This window comes from Pipistrellus hanaki, assembly GCF_964339955.1.
Source record: "Pipistrellus hanaki genome assembly, chromosome: 6".
NCBI lineage: Eukaryota > Metazoa > Chordata > Mammalia > Chiroptera > Vespertilionidae > Pipistrellus > Pipistrellus hanaki.
This window is the reverse complement of record NC_140508.1, coordinates 57349852-57375296: the sequence shown is the minus strand read 5'-3', so window position 1 is coordinate 57375296 and position 25445 is coordinate 57349852. Positions and strand designations below refer to the sequence as shown.

The following is a 25445-nucleotide window of genomic DNA, read 5'->3' as shown; positions in this document are numbered from 1 at the left end:
CAGCTGTTTATCCAGCAGCACTCTGCTTAAAAATAGATGGAATGACATTTGTGGATGCTTTAAAAAAATATCCTTTGGAGAAAGAAGCAGAACTCTAATGCCACATTTACCATCCATGTTATGTAAGGAAGGCAAGTTTTATGCTGTGAGGATTCAAATTATTCTTCTTTCTAACCTATAACTCTTTGGAACCAATCACCATCATTGAATATATGATATATATATATATATATATAGACAAAGACACCCCAGCTAAGTTTTACTTTTTGGTGGCTATAATTAATTTAATGGAAATCTAAACGTGGTTGGAAAGAGTTTTTAATAATTGCATATGAAGAATGTTTTCTTTTTTCACCCTTCTAATTATGTACTCTCCCCATAATTCTTTTGTCAACTATTTATTGAATGTGGCAAATACTGTGGCTGCAAAACTAAATATAGAGATAACTTTGAGTGTATTTTACCTGACTTTACCCATATGTAATAATGTATATAGGAACCTGCCCCAAATAAGTGGTTAATAGTAGCCTTATACTAGCTGTCAAATGACTCCACGGAGTCTAGGATAATAATTCAAATAGGTTGAGCTGAAATATATACTATCACCCAAATTTTCAAACTGAGTAGACATTCAGAAGCACTACAGTCCATTAAAGTATGAAATATTAAAATCAGTCTTCCAATCTTGGGAGCATTGCTGAAGGCAAAAGATTATGACACAGGGAGAAAATGAAACCGAATGCATCACTTTCCCACCCAGAAAAATACACCTATCTTAGAATCCTCCCGGTTGTATTTATTTTAAAAACACACTTCGGGAGGAAATTGAATTTATTGGCTAATAAGAAAAAGGAAATCAGGTCCGTGTAAGGGCAAAGGCATATGTCATCCTATGCAGCATGTTTATCCTGGGTTCTTTTATAAGTTTTCTCTGAGTGCTCATAAAAGATAATGGGATTAGATTCTGCTTCTTCCTTCGCCAGGCATTCTCCTGACCCTGAATGCTGTCACACAGATGGCAAGAGAATGGTGTTGGCCCCCTGGGAAGGAATTGTACTCTTCACCCCTCCATTATGTGACTTGAATACCCACCTGGTTTACCTCACTTTGAGCTTGCTCCTGCTCCAGCTGACCCAAAGCCATGGCAGGGAGTGGTCCAGTTAAGATGGAGAAAGAGTCCTCCATCACCCATTCTCCCATCTCTACTGGGAATCTGCCCCTCAGAGGGAGCCTAAATGGCCCTCCCACTGGAAACATTGCTTTAACATGACAGTATTTTCCCTTTTTTAGATTCTGTAAACGTTTGGTCCAGGAGCAAGAAGCTTGTGCTTTTTTTTTACTAGGCGGTATAGTTGAGAGCAGCCCCCTGGGCATTCTGTACAAGTGATAAATACTCATGATGAACAATGGGGCCGACTCTGGAGGCCCTGGGGCTGGCTCTAGGAGAACTCAGAATGAGGGGGAAATAAATCAAGTTCTAATATAAAGGCAAGATTTCGCCTCTCATTAGGCCCAATGGCTACAGGTGGGAAAGTGTGTTAGTAAGATGGCATGGGGATTGTGTTGAGGGGCTATGGTGGGGGCGGGGGAAGGCCTTCGTGTGGTCTAGACTTTCAAGATGTGTTTTCTATCTTCTTTCCAGCCGGGGTGTTATGTTATAACAATCCAAACCTAAGTTATTTTCTTTCCCCTTTTCCTTTTATGATTAAACCTTCACTATCACAAGTTAGCTCTCCCTCCTCAATGAACTAGAGTGCTTGTTTCTTTTTTACAAAAATGAAGCCTTTAGACAAGGTGATATTTATGTACACTCTCTCTTATGACCCCTTTCAGCTTTATTTGTATGTGAATTTCAACTCAAGTGTGGACACATTAGTTTTGTCAACAATGGACATTAATCTTCTACTTGATACAAATGCATCATCTTTATAAACAGAACTTTCAAAAATGCCAACAATTGTAACATCTTAGACATACTTTATCATTGAGAAAGCAAAATAGCCCAGATTATCAAAGTCATGTGCAGTGATGAATGTACCAAACGTGTTTTTCTCTCTCCAAACCCGCATGGTAGTTTAGGGGGGGGAAAAAGAAAAACTTTTTTAACCAGTAGTACAATATTAGTGGATGACATCCAATTTCTTAGAGATTTAAAATAATGTAGATTGGGATGGAGCCAAGGAATTAAAACAATGGGGAGAGAGAATAATAGTCAACCCTCTGTGGTAAGAAAGCTTCAGTGAGTGGATTAAAAAAAACTTGAGTCTTGCTGGTGTTTTAGCCCAACAAAATGATTGGGCTAAAACACCAGCGCAGCGCTTAGAGACAGTAATAAAATCTAGTAAAATATCACTATTCTCTTTGAGATAAGAAAATATTACAGTGGTAGTTGTTCTTTCTTCAAGGCACTTTTTATAGCAATTCATCCATTTTAATCACCCTGGTCAGAGTTTTTCAGTGGTTAAGGACTATTCCATTGTGTGGTTTACAAACAAATATGACTAGAAATTCTCAGCAGTTACAATAGTAACTGGGCACTCTTGGGACCCACATTTGCCCCAGCAATGCCTGGCACTGTGCTTTGTACACGCAGGTGGGCTTCCCATTTTCCATGTTCGCTGTAGGAGGAAAGTGTAGGAGCTCACTCCTTCCCACCACCACCAATCACCCTTTCTGGTAGCAAGCAGCAACTTCTTCTGAGTAACGAGTACGCTCTTAGAGCCAGGTTGTTAACTGTGTAATTCTAAATTTTCTAAATACTTCCAATGGAAGTGGATGAAGATAAAATAGTTTATAACTTGTTCTGAGACTTGGACAATCTAATTAGGCCTTTGAGTTGCTTGCTTGTTGTGGGCAGATGCTCTAAACACTTAGTCGCTTGATCATTTGTTGCGATGTGCTTAATTCATATAAGATCCATCAAACCCTCCGTCTTGCAGACCTCAATTTAACAGACTTCGAATATAGAGGACAACATTTCCAGTTCATATGTCATACATGAAAAGTAACGCCCAGTTAACTTTCAAATGCTTCTAACCAAGATGTGCTTATAATTAAATTAACAGGTTATTTTTTTGTTATTAATTCACTGTTAGTTTTAACAAATTTTAGGGAATAGACCATATGTTGGAAAAAACACTAGTAATTTTGCTGACATATCTACAACTATAGTCTATATATTTAAATCCAAGAGTCACTGCTAGTAAATAATGTTTGGCAAATGATTAGCATGTGATCACAATGTAATTAGTTCTGCTATCTCATGGAGTGACTTTCTGTGGCAGTTTTAGCATCTGCTGGCCCATGTTCCTTTGTATGTTAAGCCACACCCCAGCCTTTGTTCACTTGCTGTGACTAGTGAATGCATGAATTTACTAGACGTATTCAGTATAAATTTAAAATTACTGTGATACATGTAGAAAACTTTTCTGTGAAATTAAAATGTTCATATATACTTAATTTTAATTACACAAACGTGTCTACATAAGTAAAAACAGGTAAACTAGCTAATTTGTCAATTTCTTTAACATATGCATTCGGGAAAACCTACTTTATTATAGAACAGACTTTCAGCTTTGACACCTCCTCACCCAAGTTAGTTCCTTATATCCAGGTTTTATAGTAGTTGACTCTAAATAAAGGAGGTTACCCTAGATAATGGGGGTGGGTTTTGTCCAATCAGTTGAAAGGCCAAAGAGCAAACTGTATGCTTTCCCTGAAGAAATTCTGCCTCAAGAATGTCTTCAACTTAAAGTCCTGCCTGAGTGTTCGACCTACCAGCCTGCCCCACAGAGTTCATAACTGCCACCCCCCACAATCATGTGGTCCATCTCTTTAAAACAAATCTCTGTTTTTTCTGTTTTGCTCTGAGAACCTTTACTGGCCCACCAACTCTTACACACAGACCTCTGGAGATCCCCCCCAAGTGCACTCATCTTCCTCACCCCAGGTTGAAAGAGCCTTAGAACTATTGCTTCATCCCTCGTGGTTCGGCTCTATTATGAGTAAAATAAGCTGTAGGAGTTTGCCCATATGGAAATTTAAGCATCACTTAGGACACGACTTCTACAAGAAAATCATCTGAATTCCAAAAAACAAGTTTTTATCTTATGCATATACCGTATATGTATACTTTTATATCTTCTTTATCTTCATAGTAAACTAAGTGTGTGACTGTCCTCATTACATGTTTGAGAATACTAATGTCAAAAGATATTAAGGTAACTGGGCCAAAATCACATATCTCATAAGAAATTTAGATTTGGACCCAGATTTACCTGACTCTAAAACCTATCCAAAAACCATAAATGTCCATTGCACCAAGCTCCTTCCATGTAGGTAAAAACCTCCAGCAGTAAGAATTACATGGAAGGAAATATCCCACTTTCTTCTGTGTCACTTCCTTAGGTGCTGTATGGAGAAGGATTTAAGCATCACCACCGGATATTTATTGAGGACTTATGTGCCAAGCTTTTGTTTTAAAAATGTCTTAAGTGAAATGTCTAGTTTTAATTATACCTCATATCTATAGTTGGACTTTTCAAAATTCTGAGACATGCTATTACTAGTGATTTTGTTCCAGACCATCTATTTCAGTTGTTGGATATTTGTTTCCCCTGTTCCTAAATGAAAGATGTTTCATGTTGACATTTAATACCTTATTAAGTAGAATAAAAGATATAACTGTTCTAAGGTAATGAAAGTCTTTTTTCAAAAAATGAGCAAGTTAGTTTTGTTTTTTAAAAGTATTTTGAACCCTATCACCCCTGCCCCCCAAGGCTGATATCCAAGACATGCAATGAATTCAACATTAGTTAGTACTAACCCTCTTAACGGAACCACTCCATCTGATCAGCATCTCTCATTCTGGCCTGAGTATTCTCTCACTCTAGCCTACAGGGGCCCATTCAGAAAGACACTTCCATCTGTCCTCAGGCTGAACATAGAGCGCTCTTAAGAAATATTCTTCTACACAAATACAATCAGTAAAAGTAATGGTAACTCAATTAAAGACATATTACTTTAAGATCTCGAAGCTATTCATTCAACAAGAACACATTAAGCATTTGCTTTACAGAAGGTACTTTGGGAGAAATGAAGATGAATAATGTTGTCTCTGACTAATAATGAATGTGGCAGCGCTCTGTGCTAGATGTTCTAAAAGCAGTGCTTTTCAAACCAATGGCTGCAATCAATTAGTGATTAGTGAAATCAGTCCATTGGGTCTGAACAACATCATTTTTAATTAGATAGATTATAATAGAGAAAATGGAAAAGACGATAGAGTGCATGCATGCAGAGAGGTTAAGTATGTCTTTCTTTCAGCTGCATATGTGCATAGACTGGTTTCCAGAGTAAGTTGTATTTCTTGCTGTGAAATGTAGTCAAAAACTCTTTAAGAGTTATCACTCTAGAGAGAGAGAGAGAGAAAGATGAAAACAAAAGCCTTGATTTCAAGAAGTTTGCTTCTTGCTGGGAAGATAAAGCTAATTCATGAACAGCAGAACCCTTTGTATAAAAGCAACTAATGACCAAGGGATAAAAGCAATGTTGCTAATGTAATGTCCCAGTGGGATTAGGTCTGGGGAAAATCACTGTGATAATGTATTACTCCTTCCTCCTTGAAAAGCTTTCTTCTGGTCCCTTCTTACCTGCCCATCTTCTGAGGCTGGATCAATGACAAATGGGCACAGCTCTTGAGCCAGTTCTCTTTCTTCTGACACTCATTTCTCAGGTCACCTCATTCATTCTCAGAGCTGTGAATGCCATGTGAAGGCCCTCGTTTCTCTTTCCAGCCCAGATTGCCTGAACTCCCAGACTGGTATATTAAGGTCTCTAATCAACTTCTCTACTTAGATGGCTCATGGGCACCTCAAACTTAATATGTTCCAAACTGAACTCCTAGTCCTTGTCCCCCAGGTTGAGATTCCCTTAGGCCTTCTCATCTCAGCTAATGGAAATGCAATTTTTCCTGTTGATCAGACCAGAAACCTCAAAGTTATCCTTGACCCCTTTCTTTCTCTCAAGTCCATGTTCAAATCATCATTAAGAAACATATTGGCCCTATCTTCTCTTGATTCCCATGCTAGCACCACTCCTCGCCCTCAACTCTATTCTGGATTATCTCTGAGCCTCCAAACTCTCCCTCCAATTCCACCCTTACTCTAGTCATTCTCAATTCAGCAACCTAAGTACTCCTTTTAGACTAGAATGTGTGACGTCTCTCATCAAACCTCATATCTATTAATATTCCCATTTCACCCTGAGCAAGAGCCACAGTTTTTACAATGGCCTGCAAGGCCCATGTGATCTGGATCCCACACCAGTCATTACTTTGTGCTCGCCTTCCTTCTCTTCTCACTCCACTCCACCCACCTGGCCTCTGCCTTTTAGCAATGCAGGCCTGTCTCCCTTGGGGACCTTCTTATCAACTCTTCTTTCTGCCTTGAGCACTCTCCCTATGATCTCAGGGCTAACTCCCTCCACCACCCACTGTTCAATCTTTACTCTCTGAGTTCTTCACTGACCATGCTCTCTAACCTAGCATGTCCCTCACCCTCCCTCCCTTCTCCACATACACACTCTGCTTTCTTTTCCTTCATGGCACATGTCATCATCTAACATACATGTTACTCATTTTGTTAATGCCTGTCATCCCCATTTCCCAGGAAGGCAGATTTTTTCTGTTTGTACATTGCTATATTCTTAGTATCTAAAGCAGCACCTACTTCACAATAATATGCCTTTAAATATTTTGAAAAAGTCATTAAACAAATGGTAGTTTAACTCCAGCTTAACCACTAAGTGAAGGAAGAGAATACCATAATAAAGTTTTGTGTAAGAAACCTTACCTCAACCCCTACAGTGAACATGCCAGTTGGGACATTTCCTTTCAAATGGGGCTTAAGCTAATTTGGAAATATGGGCCCAAAGAGCAATAGAGTATATCACACTCCCCTCTGCACAAAATTCTGTGTACAAAATTCTGCGTACAAAATTCTGCTGGTGTGACAACTCCTGTTAGTTCTACTTGTCATGCTGTCTAATATAGGCTCAAAGTACAAATCTCGAGAGACAACTTCCTAAAGTGAAGGTTATTAAAATGGAATTGTGTATTACCCATGTGCGTAAGGACACCCTAAATAGTATTCCATTCTTCCCAGATATCAAGAGTTAGATTCACATAATTTGAAATATGATGGTTTTATTGTATTAGATTGACTGAGATTCATGAAGAATAGATTCTATTTTGGCCCATTTGAATATAGTATCCTTTTAGGAATTGTGAATGTAACTTGGACTAAAAACCCAAACAGCACCAAGATAGAGTAGTGATGGTGAAAAGCAGGAAATGTTGAGTTGTGTCTCTTCTTAAATATGTTATCTTTTTCTTTACAGATGCCAAATAGCTAAGTTAACAATTCACTGAATTTATAGTAATACTTTATAGCCTCATTATCCCAAAAATCAAGCAATGATAGAGAAACTAAAGAAAAATAGTTGCTGAAATTTATTTTAAAATTCATAATTTTGGAATTAATTATTAATACTGGAGATGATGCATGATATTTTATAGACTGTAAACTAGCTGTAGCATTTGTTCATAATAAGGTTATCAGACTTTACTAGTATGTTCTGAGAGAAATGATTCATACTCATAAGCATTTGACAAGGAGTGGGGTTTCACTCCTGCTGAGAAAGTTGTAAGATTTTGGCCTTGAAGCTTAGTTTTATGAACGATGGTTCTACATCTGGGTTTCCATTGACCCCAGGAGGAAGATCGCTAACCTTCTACCACATCTGTACTTCTGATCACCAGACACAGAATTCTAGTTTGCCTCGGGGAATGTGCCTCAGAGAATGTGGTAGACAGACATTACACTAGTGACCACTGTAATGGAAAAACACTTAGCCCCTGAAACCCAACAGAAAGGCCTCTAAAATGCCAGAAAGACATGTTAAAAATGAACAGCTTCCTTAAAAACTAAGGGATCTAAATTAACATATCTCCTATGTAGTCAGTAAAAAAATATATAAGATATTCACCATAAGTCTCTGTTGTTTTTATCTTGTAATCTTTTAGGATTTTTGTGTTCTTCCTGCTATTTCACTAAAACTTATAGCCAACTGTGGCTGCTGGGTGATGGGTGTTGTGTGGACTTTTTTTAAAAAAAAGTCTTTTGGTTCTTCCAAGCATCTTAACCTTCATTACTTGTTACAAATTTCAAAATATTACATAGTGTTGTTATGTCCCAGCAACCTCACTCCTGAGTTTTATATTTAATGAAAACTCATTGTCACTAAATTTTGAAACTTATAGACAGCAACCTGGTATAAAGAAAAGAGCACAGAAATTGAGTGAGACAAACCTGCCTTTCAATTCTATGATTTTACTAGCTGAAAAATTTAGTGTAAATTATTTAATAGCACTAAGTCTCGATATTCTCACTTTTGCAATGGCATTAATAACAACATAGGGTTCTGGTATTCTGTGACATAATGTAATTAGGGGTTATACATGAATACCAACAACCGTATTGATATCCGAAATGAGAGAAAATACATTTTTCCCAGCATTCCGAGGTCCAGAGGCACTTGCTGATTGAACAGGCTTGGGTCACAGGCTCAGCCCTGAACTGAGCAGTGGAGCTGGGGATGCGATGTGCTGATTGGCTGGGCCCAACTCCTGTGTTACTCCTGAAATACCTGGGCCCTGAGTGGTGGGGAGGAAAGTTCCCCCAAAGCAAAATCACGGGGATGTGACTGCAAGAACCAGAAGTGGGAGTGGGAGAGCACAACCCACAGATGCCCACTACCATCAAAATACCTGGTGGGTGATGAATGAAATTCCCTTTCCTCCCTGTCCCCACATGATACCCGAGTGCAGTATCTTAGTTACTATTTCTTGGTGGGGAATCACAAGGACATCTTCCCAACACTAGTGCCCCCTTTGATGCCAGCCATCACCTCAGTAGCATTTTCTACTGAAGGCCCATGGAGTCCCTTCCCTGTGAGGGTCCCAGGCCTGGCTCCTCTGCGTTGCGCCTGCAGTGCCACTTCTCAATGGCATCCATGCACTTCACACACACAGTCAACTCCCAGGGAATGGAGCTACCACCAGGCAAGAGGATTTCTAAGAACAAGCTACCAACACAGTAGGTAATTCATGGGGACTAAAATGTAGTGCTCAACTCAGCTTGACTTGCTTTGAAACCGTTTTTACTCTTTTTCTTCATCCATCCCCCAGAACTGCCTAATCCACTTAAAACTTATAAGCCTCTTTGAAACTGTTTTACAAAATGCTTTAAGTGTTTACCTGGCACCTACTATGGTTTTGGATAGATACCTCGAAGGTACCTGTACATGTCTCTGTGTTAGAATTCATAGGATCCGAGTGAACAAGTCACCATTGCAGAGTACTATTTACAATGTTCTGTTAAATAGCATTTAAAAATATTGTTTGGAGGGAGATGTGGCAAAGGCCATATGTCCTATTGTAAAAGAGGTGGGTATTTACTCATCCTTAAGAGGTCATTTTCGAGCAATCTGATGCAATATAAGATTTCCACCAGCTTCGAACTTCAAGGGGAATTAGAAAGGGCGGTTACCAGGGAAATCTGATTGGAAAACACCAATCTGCATGCTGCGTAATTGTAATTTTCCTATTCTTGCTCTTTTTTTTTTTTTTTTTCTGCTTTTGCTATGAGAAGAGTAAGCTAAAAAGGCTACAGGGACATTTTTGCCAAGTCGCATTTGTCAAGTTGAAAGCTGTGTGGAGCAGAAAAGCAGTTCTCCCCGCTGCAAAGAAGATGCACAGGAGCCGAGTGAGTAGGGAATCTGAGAGCTCACTAAAAGTGCTTAGAAGGCCCGTACATTAAAGCCATTCCTGAGAACAGTGGTAGGCAGGAACTGGAATCCGGAGCAAAGGCTCTACCAAATGCTGAAAAACCGGGGGTGCTCGGAGACCCCAAAGCCACCCTTGAAAGGTGTGGCTCTCCCGTAAGTTTTCTGATTCCCCCCAAACTGTCCATTTGTGTTTAAGCAGTAACTGATGAGACCTTCAGTAAGTCCTTTATCAGTGCTAGGAAGTGTCAAGATCATATTTATGCTAATTTTATTAATTGAACTTTATTTAAAAACAAACAGTGCAGGTGAGTGGTGCACTCCTTTTTTTTTTAGCGTATTTTTTCATTCACTCAGTCAACATTCACCAGAGGCAGGGTAGCATTACTTAAAACTTTGTGGCTGGCAAATGGGGACTCCTACTCTTTATTATGACCTTGGGCAAGTCATTTTAGCTTTTCAAGTCTCTGTTTTACAGCAGTAATGCCTATTTCATAGGGCTGCTGGAAGGATTAAAATCAAGTGACATAAGTACCAGTTCTAGCCCTTTGAGGTTATTCCATAAATGTCATTTTATTCCATAAATATCCAGTCCCTGCCTCTCCTTTCATAAATACAGTTTTTCTTCCTCAGCATTACCCTTCTCCAAGTTCAGGAAAGGCCTGGTAGGTTGACTCCCCTTGGCCCTAGCCAAGCAGCTTCATGGATTTGGTTGCTTTCACTGACTTACTCTGTGCTTGGGGAGAAACCAACAGCTGCTGAGGGGGTAGTCTTGCCAATATGAACCTATAACTGACTTTCACCATTTCAGTCACTGCTCTTCCCTGCTATGTTGCCTTTATTTCTACTCAATCAATCAAATGCCTGAGTCCTTTCTCTCAGCCCTTTTGATTCCTGATGAACTAGAATTTTGCTTTAAATCCCACCCCAGTGTTAAGATGATCAGTTTTCTTCCCAATTCCCTACACTGCAGAGCCGCTCAGAGAATGGCACTGGCCTCCCTGGTATTTGTCAGGACATATGTTCCATTTCAGCTGTCCCGGCGTTCTAAGTGTCTTCATTCCTTTTGTGGCTCTCAGATTTCCCAAAATCTCACGCATTTTCATTACTCCAGACCTCACCATCCAGCTTCCCATCCTGAGATAATCCAATCTCCAGAAGTCACTCACACATGGCTCATCCCCTAGCCACCGTCTCTCTCGGCCCATTATCAGCGCAGAATGTCTGACTCTATCTACACCCAGTAACCCTTTATGCCTGCAGCCCAAACCGGGACTCAAACCATGGGTGCTTTGAAGGAGCCTTTTAAAGGCAAGTGTTCTCATGTCTGAAATAGTATTTATCATAAGTTTTTATTCCAGAGCATGTAATTCTTATTTATTTTATTGTGGAGTGTGTTTTTTTCCTCCAGAAAGACCTTTAAACACTAAATAGTTGCTTTCTTATCTGAAATGTGTTCTTTAGATGATCATAAAATAATAGTTATTACAAGATAGCTAAGATCTGAATATGGGTGAGAAAACCCTGGAATGTGTACAGCAGACCTAGCATTGTCACAGTGCCACCTGGACTAACTCCTAACCTCTTGGACCTCACTTTCTTTACTTGACAAGCTGAAATTATAACACTTATTATTCTTATCTTTCAAGGTAGTTAGAAGAATCATGAAACATTATGTTGCATTTATACTTAATGTTTTTTGCAAAAGCATGCTATAGGTTAATGCTAATTACTACTATTAATTTTGTCACTAAGAACAGGAACATTAAGTTTATAATTACCATCCCAGAATATGTACATTTCTTGTTCTTATTTTTGCACATATTCTTTAAAGAGATGTTTAATTGATTCTAATATCCTTTTTTTTTTATCATTTTAGCATCTTTTCTAAAAAATTGTCTTGAGAGAAACCTGAAACTTGGGTATGTGCCCTGACCGGGAATCAAACCCACCACCTTTTGGTGTATAGAATGATGCTCCGACCAACTGAGCCACACCAGCCAGAGCAATATTTTAGCATCTTTAATATTGGAATGTATCCTACAACTTGTGGCATATCAGAAATTAATTGGTGACATTCATTTCTTTCTTAGTGGTACAAAAAATATTGTGGGGTTTGCATTGGTATCTTAGAGTCAGTCAAATGTGGTATTTGGAGCTTAAAGGAAAGTTAGGGAAGGGTAAAAGTACTTTGTCTATCTAAATGGAAACTTTATTAAGCAAGTGGCAATAGGACCACCCCACCCCCCAAAAAATCAACCAAGTGTTTGAAGCATTCAGATAGAAGGTATTGCTTTGAATTATATCATCTTTTAAGGTTCCCTATGGGAAATATATTTTAAGGACCTCCAACTGGTTATAGCTTAGGCTCACAGGTCTCCTAGAACTAGTGTGATCCTGATTCTACCGAGTTTGGGGAAGCCTAAGGGGGGCAAATATGGCTGCTCCAGAAAAGAGTCCACTTCCAAAGGTCTTAGAAGAAAGATAAACACATATTTGTGCCTGTGGGCCAAGTTGGGAGAACCAATTTTTACTATAAAAGATGGATATATCGATGAAATGTTTATATCTATAATATTTATAATTTTCATATATGTGCAATTTTTCCTTTTTTACATAGGGTTACATATGTTCTATTTACATTTATATTCTCATGCTAGAATATCTTCTTTAGTGATTAGAAGTTTGTCAGTTAAAATGCCACTGCTTTTTAACTCACAAGGTGGTACAGCTGGCCATACTTAACATGTAGACATGAAGAGACAGATTTCTAATCTTTATTCTCAGCTTTGTATGGTGCTTTGAAGTTAACAACTATATTCACACATGTTATCCATATTCATTAAACATCTGATATCACCCCCATTTTACAGTTGGAAAGACTGAATCAAAGAGATGAAGTGATGTATCCAAGGTCAAATGCAGTGAGTGAAAGCAAAGCTGGTGGAATTCATTCAGTGTCACGTGATCTCCTTCTGGCACTGTACAAGGCCCTAGAAAGAGCAGGATAAACAGCAAGAAGCTTGTCCCCTTTACTTTTTCCAGACTCTTCCTCCATGACCTGTGAGACTAAGAGCTGCCCAGAGTAGAACTGTCATGAAGCCCGGAGCCTCTGTGCCCCAGCTGTAGGCCTTGTCAGTCCTCATACCTAGGGAATGCAAAGGTCTCAGCCCTAGGTTTCTAAAAAATACAAATACCAAAGTATTCTGCCTTGGGAACCAGAAGAAGGCATTTGAGATCTGATCACCTGGAAGCCAGCAAACTAAGTCACCCAAGGAAGCAAGTTCCCCCTTAGTCCTGCAGGATAGAGATGAGTCCCAGAGCAAAGAGCTGTGCAGTACTTCCTGATGGGGACTTTCCCTCAAAAATGATGGGAGTAGACAATATATTAGAAATTCAAGTTTCTAATTACTGTATTTCAATGATTTCTGCCCCTCCGTTACCAGAGAAAACCAAACACGGCATCAGACCTCTTGGAAAGCCAATGTCATCCATCATCAGAGAGCATCTACATGCTCCGTGTCCTGCTGCATGCTGGGAGTCATGCACAACTCCCATAACAGAGGCCTTCCCTGAGCACTTCCTGTGTGCCAATGGGCATTACCTCAGGCAATTCACAAATAACTCTGTGGAGGGGAGAATGAACCAGGAAATTGAGACATAAAGGACTTAATTAACTTGACCATTGAAGTACCCTGTTACTGGCCCCGCGGGAATTCAAACCTGGGCAGTCTAACTGCACAGCCCACATACTGACCCTTCAGCAATACTGCTCCCCCAGGTTCAGGGAATTTACTGAATATTTGGAGAGATGACAGAAAAATACAAACAAGTAGTGTACACAAATGCCAGAGAACTCAGGTGGAACATGTGGATCTGGTTTGGGCCACACAATCTCCATCACAACTCTGCCCTTGTATGTGGAAACCAGCCAAAGTCAATATGTTATGAATGGGCATGGCCATATGCCAATAAAACTTTATTTACAAAGAAATGGCATGCTGGAGTTAGTCTGTGAGCTACAGGTTGCTGATCCTTATGTAGATGATCTATGCCATAAATTTCATAAAGGAGATCAGTTCAGATTGGAGCAGTTGGTGGGAGCTATGGGAATTAAGCCTTGAGGAGAAATTTAGGGGGTGCTTTGGAGGACCTATGAGACCTGTCCTGCCCCTTCTTGCTCCCTGGGCTCTGGCCAGCTGGCATATGTCTCCTAGGCTTTGATTAAACCAAGCTTATTCCTACTCTAGAGATTTCTCCTTGGCTGATCCCTCTGCCTGGAAGTCCTTCCCCGAGCTCTCCTCAAGGCATTTATGGTTTCAGAAATTACCTTGTTCGTGTATTGTGTACTGGTCTATTATCTGTCTCTTTCTCTTCTCCTTATAGAATGTAAGCTCAATAACATGGGATCAACATTGGTACTGTTCACTGCTGCTTATTCCTGGCACGCAGACAATGGCCAGAAAATAAACACACACAAAAAAAAAAATACTTGCAAGGGTAAATGAAAAGGGGGGAGAGAGGCAAAGGAGAGAAAGGGAGGGAGACTTAGGAAATGAAAGCATGCCTCATCATGTTGTGTTTAATCTTTCCTTGTTCTGTGACTGAATAGACTGTAGCTGTCATTTGAGTGGCTATCACTCAATGACCATGACTCTATTTCAGTTCATAAAGCATCCTCATCCTGTAATAAGAGAATGATAGCACTGGTTGTGGCCATTCCTGGGTCAGAGGCAGGTCTTCTGAATGATGACATGTGGTTTAAGTTACAGACTGGCTATAATCAAAATAGAAAAATCCATAGTAATCTTCATTTCATTTTATAAAAAATAAAGCTCTCCATTGGTATTTTAATACTTAAGCATAAAAAAGCTAATGATCCTCTTTTTCTCTAACCCATAACTATTGTCATAACTATTGTCACACTTAGCCTTTATTACATATTTGTTATAGCCGGGTTTCGTTGGATCCAATCACCTCCTAAACTGGTGCAGACAAGCAGAACAGCTGACCAGGCTGCTTTCCTATCTGCTGCAGCTTCCTTCTCTTACCGACTTTCGTTTCTTTAAACTGCTGGGACTAGTAATAATAAAGGCTTTTGTAGGCAGTTGCAAGGTTAAATTTTTTATTTCCCTAAATCTTTTTTCCCTGTGCAACTGAAGCAAGAAGACATAGCAACCTTTGACTAGATCACTATAGTAGCTGTAACCATGAGTCTCCTTTCTTTTCAATCAAAAGGGGATAATATTTCATGCTCTAGACACCTTACAAATTTGTATGCTTTCTTTGAAAACTATGTACCCAACCACTGTCTTCCCCTTTACTTTAGAATGTAAGAGACTCAGAATAAAAACTGTGATGCAATTAGAACAATTTTTCTGGCTCTTAAACTTCAGCAACAGTATTTTTCTTCTCCAAGGTCTTTATTTTCATTTTTGTTTTTACATTTTTCCTAGAACTGATTTATGCATTTTTATATGTAATTGTGTTCAAGGCTATGTTTAGGTGTATAAATCACATATTAATTTTTAAATTCCACTCCAAGATAAGTCACTTACATACAATTTTTTAGCTGTAGTCATTTGAAAACAATGTTTAATTGAAAGATATACCGATTAAATACTACCTAGCTGATTCCTTTCTCAATAATCACAGCCTGTTTCTAGTCCAAGTCTAAGTTTCGACCATAAACTGATTTTGGAGAAAACACCTAATCAGAAATTTCCCATGTTCTGTTTCATAAGTGATGTGAGCTAAGATGGCATTAGTCTCTGACATATTCTCAAGGGTAATGCCTATGAACTGCGCATCAATACTGAGAAATGGCAATGTCGTGGGCACATCTATGACCCTCATCTGTACTAACTTAATTTGTAAAAATTTATCTGCTAAGTCAACAATGAGGTTCTGAACATGATCATATCTTTGCCGTGAGTCATCTGCCAATTGAAGGGAAAAACAAGACTGTTCTCAGCATTTATAATTTCCCTAAGAAATGTCCTCTGCTGCTATAGTGACACTGATGCTTTTTAGCTAAAAAAAAAAAAAAAAAAAAAAAAAAGGTAAAAACTCTACATTATTACTACCATAAGTGATAAATGGCAAATGCATCAGATGTGGTGGATTATGAAGGTGCCATGGGACCATAAAGTGTTCGGTTCCCTAAGGACTACCGATCATAGAGACAGCATCAAACAGTGATCAAGCACAAGGCCCACGAGCTGTGAGCTGGAACCCTGCCCTTCATGGTTGGGGCTTGGAGTCAGTTACAGAACCTCAGTCTCATCATTTGTAAAATGGGGACAACAATAATACTACCCTTCTGCTATGTGGATCCAATGAATTAACATTTCTAAAACATTTAGAACAGTGCCTGCATATGGAAAGCATGATTTAAGAATTCGGCTAATAAAATAAACAAGCTTCACAGTGAAACTTAATCATACTTTTTTAGTCTTTTCAGGATTAGAACTTATAAACAACTGTCTTCAGATTCATGAATGGTAGTAACACTTTAATCTGATGTTTCTAGACATATGGTCAAATTCATAACTTAAGAGAGAAAGAAGTGGAACATCTATTCTCACTTCTTAAAATGAGTATAATATCTATAAATCTATGTATAATACCTGTATGTAACATTGTAGACAATTTTCTTAACACTTAAGTGTTAAGATCCATATGTTGGGAGTAAGTAAATTATGATCTTTTGTGTTAAACAAAATGCTTAGATCCCAGTGCTGCCATTTAGTAGCTACATGTTCTTTGGCAAATTTCTTAAGCTATCCGAGCTCCTGCTTCTCATCCCAGAAATGATGAAAAATGCACAGAGTTGTTGTATTAATGAAACCCTATAAACAAATTGCTTAGCATAGTTAAATGTTAGTAATTAACACTGTGTTATCTAATGGATAATCAGTAAATGTTTAGCATCAAAATATTACATACCTTTTTTACTTCACATTGCAAATTGGGCCAGTTTCCATTTATGGCCCCTACCTTAAACCTGTTAACATGTTGATTTGAAACGGTTCTCAAATTTATTTATGCTTTGTCTTCTCATCTCTGCTGCAAACATGTTGAGGGCAAGAACCAGACTCCCCCTTCTTTTTAAATTAAGCCCTGTGTGTTGTAGGCTATTACTTCTTAATGCGTATAAAGACTGGTAATTATGCATGTCTTTTACCAAGTAGAGGAAGAAATGAGAACCTAAGTTGAGTCCACGTTGAAGTGGAAAATCTAAAAGCAACCAAAGAAAAGTCATAAAAAAGCTCTCTATATTGTAGTGTAGTGCTCTGCTGAACTCAGAGGGAATGGCTGTGAAATGTACTGAGAACATTATCTTGTGTGGTACCCACAGTTAGGGACTTAGAATAGGATCCAGCAAAGCAAAAAGGAAAGAACAATTCAGATAAGTACAGTAATAGCTATCCAAGGTAAGTAGAGAAACTCTTTAGGGTGGTGGTGGTAGTGGTGGTAGTGGTGGTGGTAGTGTGTGTGTGTGTGTGTGTGTGTGTCTGTCTGTGTGTGTGTGTGTGTGTGTGTAGATAAAAAAATAATAATTTAAAGTAAGAAAATGCCACTAGCTTTCATGAGGAGGTCATTGGTACCCTTTAATTTGGAGGCTGAATCCAAATTAAGAGGGTTCGGAAAGAACAGGTGATTGGGAAGTCAGTGCAGCTGTTATACTAGTAGACCACTGGTTGAGGAAGAAAAAAGATCAGATATAAGATAGTAGAGTTGAGAGTTCAAGGAAGATGAAAAAAAAACACTTTAAAAAAATTTTAAATGACATTTGAAAACAAATAATTGAAAAACTACGGTAATAAAACCGATCTCCTTTCCAATGGCATTCTTATGCCTGACTCAATTATTCTCAGCATGAAAACTGAGAGTTACAAGTAAATCTGAGCCAATTATATTTGTTTTTCCTAATACATAAGTTGTTTTAAAGATTCAAACATGGATTTCCATGCATTCAAACTATTTTCAAACCAGTTATAGTAAAACACCATTATTGAAAAGTTAATGTCTGAAGTTTTTGGGTCAGAGCCCCCAAGAAAGTAAAGAAAGGAAAATGTAGGATTTTGTAAAAAAAAAAAATTAATAAATAAAAAAAATGAATCATCTCTTTTATATCTGAATAGGTTCCTCAAGATGAATGGACAGGGTATACCCCTCGAGGTAAAGACGATGAAATTCCATGCCGAAGAATGCGGAGTGGCAGCTATATCAAAGCCATGGGAGATGAAGACAGTGGTGACTCGGACACAAGTCCCAAGCCATCTCCCAAAGTTGCTGCACGAAGAGAAAGCTATCTCAAGGCTACTCAGCCATCCCTTACAGAACTCACCACACTCAAGTAAGTGTTCTAACACTATACGTCTGGTAGTCCAGTTCCTTGCATTATTATTACCTAGGATCAGATTGTGTGATGCCTAGAATAATTGGGACAGAAAGCATTCTGTACATGGAGCAATGTAATACATTGACTGGTCTATTGATTTTGACATTAGGTTTGACTTGCATTCAAAGACATGGTCATCCAGGTACTATGCATGGATATAAGCTGAATCCCCAATCTCCAAGATGAAGAGTTTGAAATAATCCAGACTGGCTTCTGGAAGAAATTAAGATTTCTGGTTAATGAGAAGATCCATGTATCCCAACTCTTGGACATTTGTTTAACCACTAAATCTATGAGGAATCTCTTCCTTACAAGACCCTTCAACTTTTCAGATAATTGAGTAATATAAGAGATCAGATCATACTGGGAAAGCTTATAGAATGTGGTCATGTTTTAAAATTGGGTGATATGTGAAGGCTCTTGATATACATTTTTAAATTTGGTCACTCAATATATTTTGTAAGACTTTAAAATGTATTTTTTTTGTCTTGAAAAATATGATATAAGTAATATTTATTTCCAGTTGTGCCCTTTGTAAATAGAGAAGAGCTTTACAAAATAAACTACTGAAATTGAAATTTTAATTTTTAATTTTATTTATAGAAGTAAATCTGAGCTTGGAAGACAGCATCATGTAGCTCATCATTTGGACCTAAATAATATATTATGAATAATTTGTGTTTTAAGTGCCTTTGATTACATGTTTTGAGGAAATACATACTGCTGTTCGTGCATTTATATATACTACAAAATAATATATTAAAAGACAATAAATAAATAATAAATTTTCCAAAGGAAAATAAACTATACTATGACCTAGGACAATGAAAAGAAACCAACTGTTATATGATGGAAATTTATTTAAATAGCATGTTACATTATATGTTACATTATATACAGGGAGAGTCCCCTCATCAATATTTTTTCATGAATCATGTGAAACCACTATGGATCATTTCAATAAAAATAAAAAAACTTATAACCAATGACATGGGTAAACCATCTCAAGAAAGGAAGCATTTCTTCCTTTGGCTTCCAGTTGCCCTCCTTCTTGCCTTTATTTCTGCACGTATTCATTTCCTAGGCAGGCCATACTATGACCTCAGTGGCTTGAAACTATAAGAGTTTATTATTTCACAGTTCTGAAAACTAGAAGTTTGAAGTCTAGGTGTCAGCATAGCCTCACTCTGTAGAGGACAATCTTTCCTGGCCTCTTCCAAGCTTCTGTTCTTAACCTGTTATCCTTGGCATTCCTTGGCTTGTAGCTGTAGCACTTTGATCTCTGCCTCTGTCACCGAGTGGCTCTCTTCTTATGACACTGGTGGCTTTGGGTTGGGACCCTCCCTACTGACCTTATCTTAACTTGATTAAACTGCAAAGACCATATTTCCAAGTAAGGTCACATCCACAGGTATTGGGAGGACTTCAACATATCTATGTGGGAAACACAATTCAACCCATAACAAAAACTGCCACTTAAGGGGAAAATTGATTATGGAAATGAAAAACAGAAACAGGTATTCATTGTACTCTGGCACAGCTCACAGAAGCTCATAAAATGAAATATACTCAGTGTGAAAAGAACTGGATATGTAATAAAGGCAGTGGATCAAGGTGGTATGAAATGGGGGTAGCTAAGGACCCTCTGGCAAATATTTTCTATGGATTTTAAAGTATCTCTCCACTAGAGATAATAATAGATAGTCATAGATATGGCATTGACATCTTCCAAAAGATGCGAAAGAAGGAAAGCTGTGGGCAAGAAAGTCACTTGGACCTTCAAGATATCAGTTTCCTAATATGGATGCCAAGTCGTGGGATTCTCCAACCTCCAGAGGCCTATTCACCTCCTTAGTATCCCATTAGTTTACCTATAGGGATACACTGTCACATCAGCTGAATGACACATTAGGTCCTGAGTGATGAAATAAAGCCATTTTACTAGAGGACACTTCTTAAATTGAAATACCTTTTCTTGATTGCCTATTCTTTAGCAGGCAAGACAGCATCTGACCATTCTAATATGTCTTTCATTTCTAAGCTACCATCCCATTCCCCAGACTTATTTCTCATAGTTATATTTATCTCCCTCCATTTCTTCCTCACCTGCGTTAGAAGCACCATCTCTCATTACAGTCTGCATATTAAGCTTCCATCATACTCAAATACATATGATTATTAGTGATCTCTAGTTTAATAGGATTTGTAGAGATACAGAAGAAAAAGAAAGACACTGTGAAGGCAAAAATTGGGATATGACCTCACTCAAAATTAATGCTGTCTTTTATTCCTTGGTAATGTTTTGACTGGAGATAATTACTTTTCTAGAAGTTTGAAGCATTTAGTTCCTCATAAGAAAAAAAAAATCCCCATATTCTTGAATTCTGGTTCTCCAAAAAAGAAACTATATTTTTGTTCCTACTGCGCTGACATTTAAGTCAATTTTTCCTCCTTCCTCCTCAGCAATTCACAGCTTTAGGGATGAATCATAGCCATGAACCAAGAGAACTAAAATTAGCCAAGTGAGATTGGGGCAACATTTTGTTTGAGGTTTTCAACTCCCATCTTCTCAGAAATGTTGGAGAGAAGGCACTCCTACACGCTCTTACATTGCTTTTCTCTTTTCTTTTTTTCCTTTGCTATTTTCCAAAGGCATCTTGAGGGTTTACTTAAGAGGATGATTTTCATCAGCTACTTAATGTTGTTGCATTTTTAGATATATAAGGCCAAAGGTCAGCTGAACATTCTAGAGTCAGGGGCAGCTTTGAGATAGTGAACTCCACCTCTGGGCTGTCAAACTCCCGTAGCTCCTCTCTGAGACCCATTATTTCTTTCACTCCCTGCTCTTCTTCCACAGCTGCAACGAATCCCTTCTCACCACCAGCCTTCCTTTTTCATTATCAGCCAACAATAAGCATGAAATGACATATCCACCAAGAATATTATTATTTTCAAAAATACCTTCAGAATGTTTAATAGTCAATTCTCAGGCAAGGAAGGGAGAGATTTTGGGGCCAGAGTTCCAGCTTGGCTCTGATAAAGGACTTAACTCTTTTCCTTGGATTTGTTATGATATGCCATTTATTCTGGAATTGAGACTACTGCCTGCTATCATGATTAGTTAAAACCATGTCCAAATCTTATCTAGGACGTTTTTGTGGGTGTTCCCCCCCCAATATATTGTGAAAACAATTTTTTTAAAGTAACATTTGTGAGCTATCATTCAAAAGATTCTAAAGCCAAATTTAAATGTCCATTAATCCAAGGCAAATAACACCTTAAAATCTCTTCCTTCTTCTTTATCCCTCATCCAAGCATGAAGGAAACTTTCCTCCTGGGAGAAACAGTCTCTGACACCACAGACTTGCAAAGGCCTCTGAAACTGACGAGAAGACCCCCAGGCTTCTGAGTGTGTTTGGCTCTGGAGAGCACCAATCAGGGTGCCTAACAATTCTGTCAAAGGGTCTAACAAACCGCTTCAGGAGGGTTTATTTTCCATTCTAAATGCCTTGGAGACAGATAGTTTTTCATTTTCAGAATCGTTAGTTCTCGATTAATCTCATTCTCTCCCCGATGCAACACTTTTTTAAAAAAATATAACAAGTTAGTGAAATGCTAAATAGCTCTGTGGCTTTTGGCAACTGGATTAATGTCTCTGTGCTCCCCGGCCCGAGTTAAATGAGAGACTTGGGCTGTTGGTGTGGATGGCACCAGCTTGAAGGTTCCTCCCATCACAGCTCTCCCAGCCAGGTCAGGGGCAGACAGCACCTGCCGACCTCAGCACCCTTCCCTCTGAGCACCTTCCCACTGGGCCCAGAACTCCTCCCAACGGCTTCTCATTGGCCAGCGACTCCAGGTGCTGTCCCTTGTCTACATGGTCTCTGGGGCATCTGAAAGCACTGATGTGGACAATTATAAGGCGGAGGCACAGAAAAAATCGTTTACTATTTAAAGACAAAAGGAAGTGGTATTGATAAATGACATAATTTGAGAAGAGATCTACAGGATGTTGTCTTTTGCCTTTAATTCTGGAGATTTAAAATGAGACAGTTCTATAGCCAGAACCCAAACTGTAGGGTCTCTTTTTTTGGTTAGCTTTCTAAGTTTATTTCTTCCCTTTTTCTCTCTAGACACACAGTGTCCTCTGCCAGTTCCTCACATTCCACAGGCCCCTTCTTCCCACCTGGGGCTCCTCCTGTTCTTTCTCTTCCCAGAAAGAAGATGGGGGAGGGGGAAGTGATATAAAGATGGGCGCATGAGGATTTTTTTCCCCTGAGGTTGTATCTGGGTTCCTCATATTTATGGACATAGAGATATGTATCAGTCCACCTTTCTCCTTAGTGTATGAAATGCCTCTGTTTTCTTTGTTCTCCACTTTCCCCAACTGTTCTGCCATTCCTCTCCACCTGTTCCCCAAGATAACTGCTACATATAATAGCAATGCTCCTTACAGTGGGCGGTAGAGCAAATAACACAGTCCGACGCTACAAAATTGTGCTTTTACATCTGCAGAGATAGACACTCAGGACAATTTCCCATCCTTACTTTATCATGTATTTTCTTCTATCATCCTCTATTCACCCAACTCTCCCCCGTCCTTCCAACATAAGACATTTTTTTTAAAGTTTAAAGCATGGAAACTCGCTCACTTGCTCATAGACAAATTATCTACATGCCTTTCAACCCCCTGCTAGAAATAAGCCCAGTTAAAAACAAAACCTACAAAACTGAAATGAGAAATTGCCTATTATATTCAGCCCCTAATTGCTATGCATTTTGTTTTTAAAAATCTGGTCCTTCTTTAGGCATGAATACCTCCCCGAATGAGATGGATGTGGGTAATAGTGTAATCTGTACCCCACGCTGGCTTCTTGCTATGTAAGTGCTCTGTAGGAAAGCCAGTTTGGGAAGGAAACCTGTGAGGACTGAACTGTACCTACAAGGATCATAACCTCAGAGAGGAAAAAAACTGCTTGTGAAAAAATGAAAAATTCAGATTGGTTTAGAGAGACGGAAACATGAAAGAAAGATTTAAGTTTGCATGAGGTTCTGAGTGCCTGACTGAGTGCGAACAGCTTTACATGCCTTTTTTGTTGTTGTTTTCCCATTTCATCACCACATGCGATTTCCCCCACATTACAAGTAAAGAGCCCATGTCTCTGGGTGCAAATTTTCCATCCCATGGAGTCTAAGTCTTTGGCATAAAACCAGTATTGTATTCCTCTCAGGTACACTGGTCCTCTATTTTTAATCTAAGCATGCAAGAAATGAGATTTCCCGAATAATTCACTACTGCTGAAGTACATCATTTCTCTCCGACTCGTTCATTTCTGTGAACTAAATTGCCAGTTTCTTCAATTCCATCTTGAAACGTTGCAGCTCACCCCTCACTTCCTCAAGCTTTAAAACTTCACTCTTTCTCACTTGAATGATTGCAATAGACCGATTTGTCTTGCTGCCACTTTTTGGAGTTGTTGCCTCTCTTTGCAACTACTCCTCCCATAAACTTTCTACCAGGTTACTGAGAATTCATCTCTGAATCCCTTTTGTCTATGTATGTAGTCCTCAACGGCATTAAGAGAGTCACAAGAAGACTCTATTCTACTTTGAACTCTTCTCTTTTGCTATTCCTTTATGAGGATTCTATGCTTAAATCAAATGGAACTACTAATTGTGCTTGGGACCTATTTTGCTGGCTTTAGGACTGTGCTAATCACGATAGGCTAAATTACGCTGGCAGTGAAAAACAACTCCCAAATCAGAGAAGCTTCTAACAACAAAACTTTATTTCTTGCTCATGCTATATGTCCATCTTGGGTCATTTTGGAACTCTGCTCGCCAAGGTCACCCAGGTCTAAGGTATGGACACACCACATCAACAAAGGTTCCCAATGCCACCAAGCCAGGGCAGGTGCACAGGATCTTACCGCTTCCACTTGCAAGTAGGACAGGTCACCTCCATTCCCATTTTATGGGCAAAAGCTAGTGGCCTGGCAGTGTGTATCTTCAAAGAGGGCAGAGAAGGCAATCTTACCATGCACTCAGGACATGGAACATAAAATATTATTTGGCAAGTAGTAATAATGACTACCAATGTTTATCTACTGGACAGCAAATATTTGGCTCACTCTCTTTCCCGCAAGCAAAATATACACATGCCCTACCACTACCATCAAAGGAAGAAAAACCAAACACTCTGTCCTGGTCCTCTCTTCATCCCGAAGTTTTTAGTCTGGGGGTGACCTGTGATGGTCTGTGTCCATCAAGATGCGGCTCCCCTGCATCTGGAGTCCTGCTACTCACAAAGACAAACTGTCTTCTTCCCAAACACCCAACATATAAGGCTGGACAAGGACAAGACATACACAGTAAACACTCCCACTCAACATCAAGAACCTTGGAGACAACAGTAGTCACTGCTCCATCGCAATTTTGCAATCCCACGAGGTAAATGTTTAGCCTCTCTACCCTGGGAAGGGAATGTTCCTCATTAGGCTGCAATTCTCCTCCCTGGGAGCAACTTCCTTGTTCGTTGTTTTCATGTCTCCTAGCTCTCTGCTCTGGGAGAGTCTTCTATTTCTATAATCCTTCTTGACCATATCCAAAGCACACACACATCAGGGAAAGTGTGTTCTTGGAGCCCAAGAGACATTTTAGGACTACTCTTAATTACCATGTCTTTTAATTTAGTCTTGTGGTTCTTTAGGGTGAGGTGGCCATATCCTTGATTGGAATCTTGCCACAAGTTTCCATCATGTCTTCATCACTCAAAGATCTTCTCATGTTACTGTGGGAACCATGCCAGAGATGCCAGATAGTCAAGGCAACGGAGTGTGAAAGGCCTTGTTGATAGTACACTGGATGGCCAAGGCCATTCTAAACATGGGAATCTTAATCAGAATTTTCAAGGCAGATATGCAAGGACACAACAATCTCTCAGTATACTGCCCATGCATGCTCTTCTATAACCCAAATGATTGATGGCACTGTTAGCAACTGGCCTCCTTTGTTTAAGTGGTATAATACATGATACTAACCAGCCAGTGTACTGGTGCTGCTGAGAGAGGAGTGCAGGAGAGCAGCAAAGGCTGGAGAGAGGGGAGAGGCCAGAGAGGCAAGAGTGGAAAGCTCAGGTGCTGCTACTATGTGAGGCTGTGAGTACAGAAGCTAATGCTACTATGAGGGAAAGATGTAT

General features: G+C 39.1%; 1 protein-coding gene across 22 annotated transcripts in view; it reads left to right on the top strand.

The window, feature by feature from the left end:
* Positions 1 to 25445, top strand: part of DLGAP1 (DLG associated protein 1) — a 573475-nt gene that overhangs the window by 386311 nt on the left and 161719 nt on the right. For all 22 annotated transcript variants that reach the window (XM_084888099.1, XM_084888098.1, XM_084888094.1 and 19 more), the window contains one exon: positions 17991 to 18205. In XM_084888099.1, coding sequence (XP_084744225.1) covers positions 17991 to 18205 — 215 coding nt within the window. The remainder of the gene's footprint in view (positions 1 to 17990; positions 18206 to 25445) is intronic.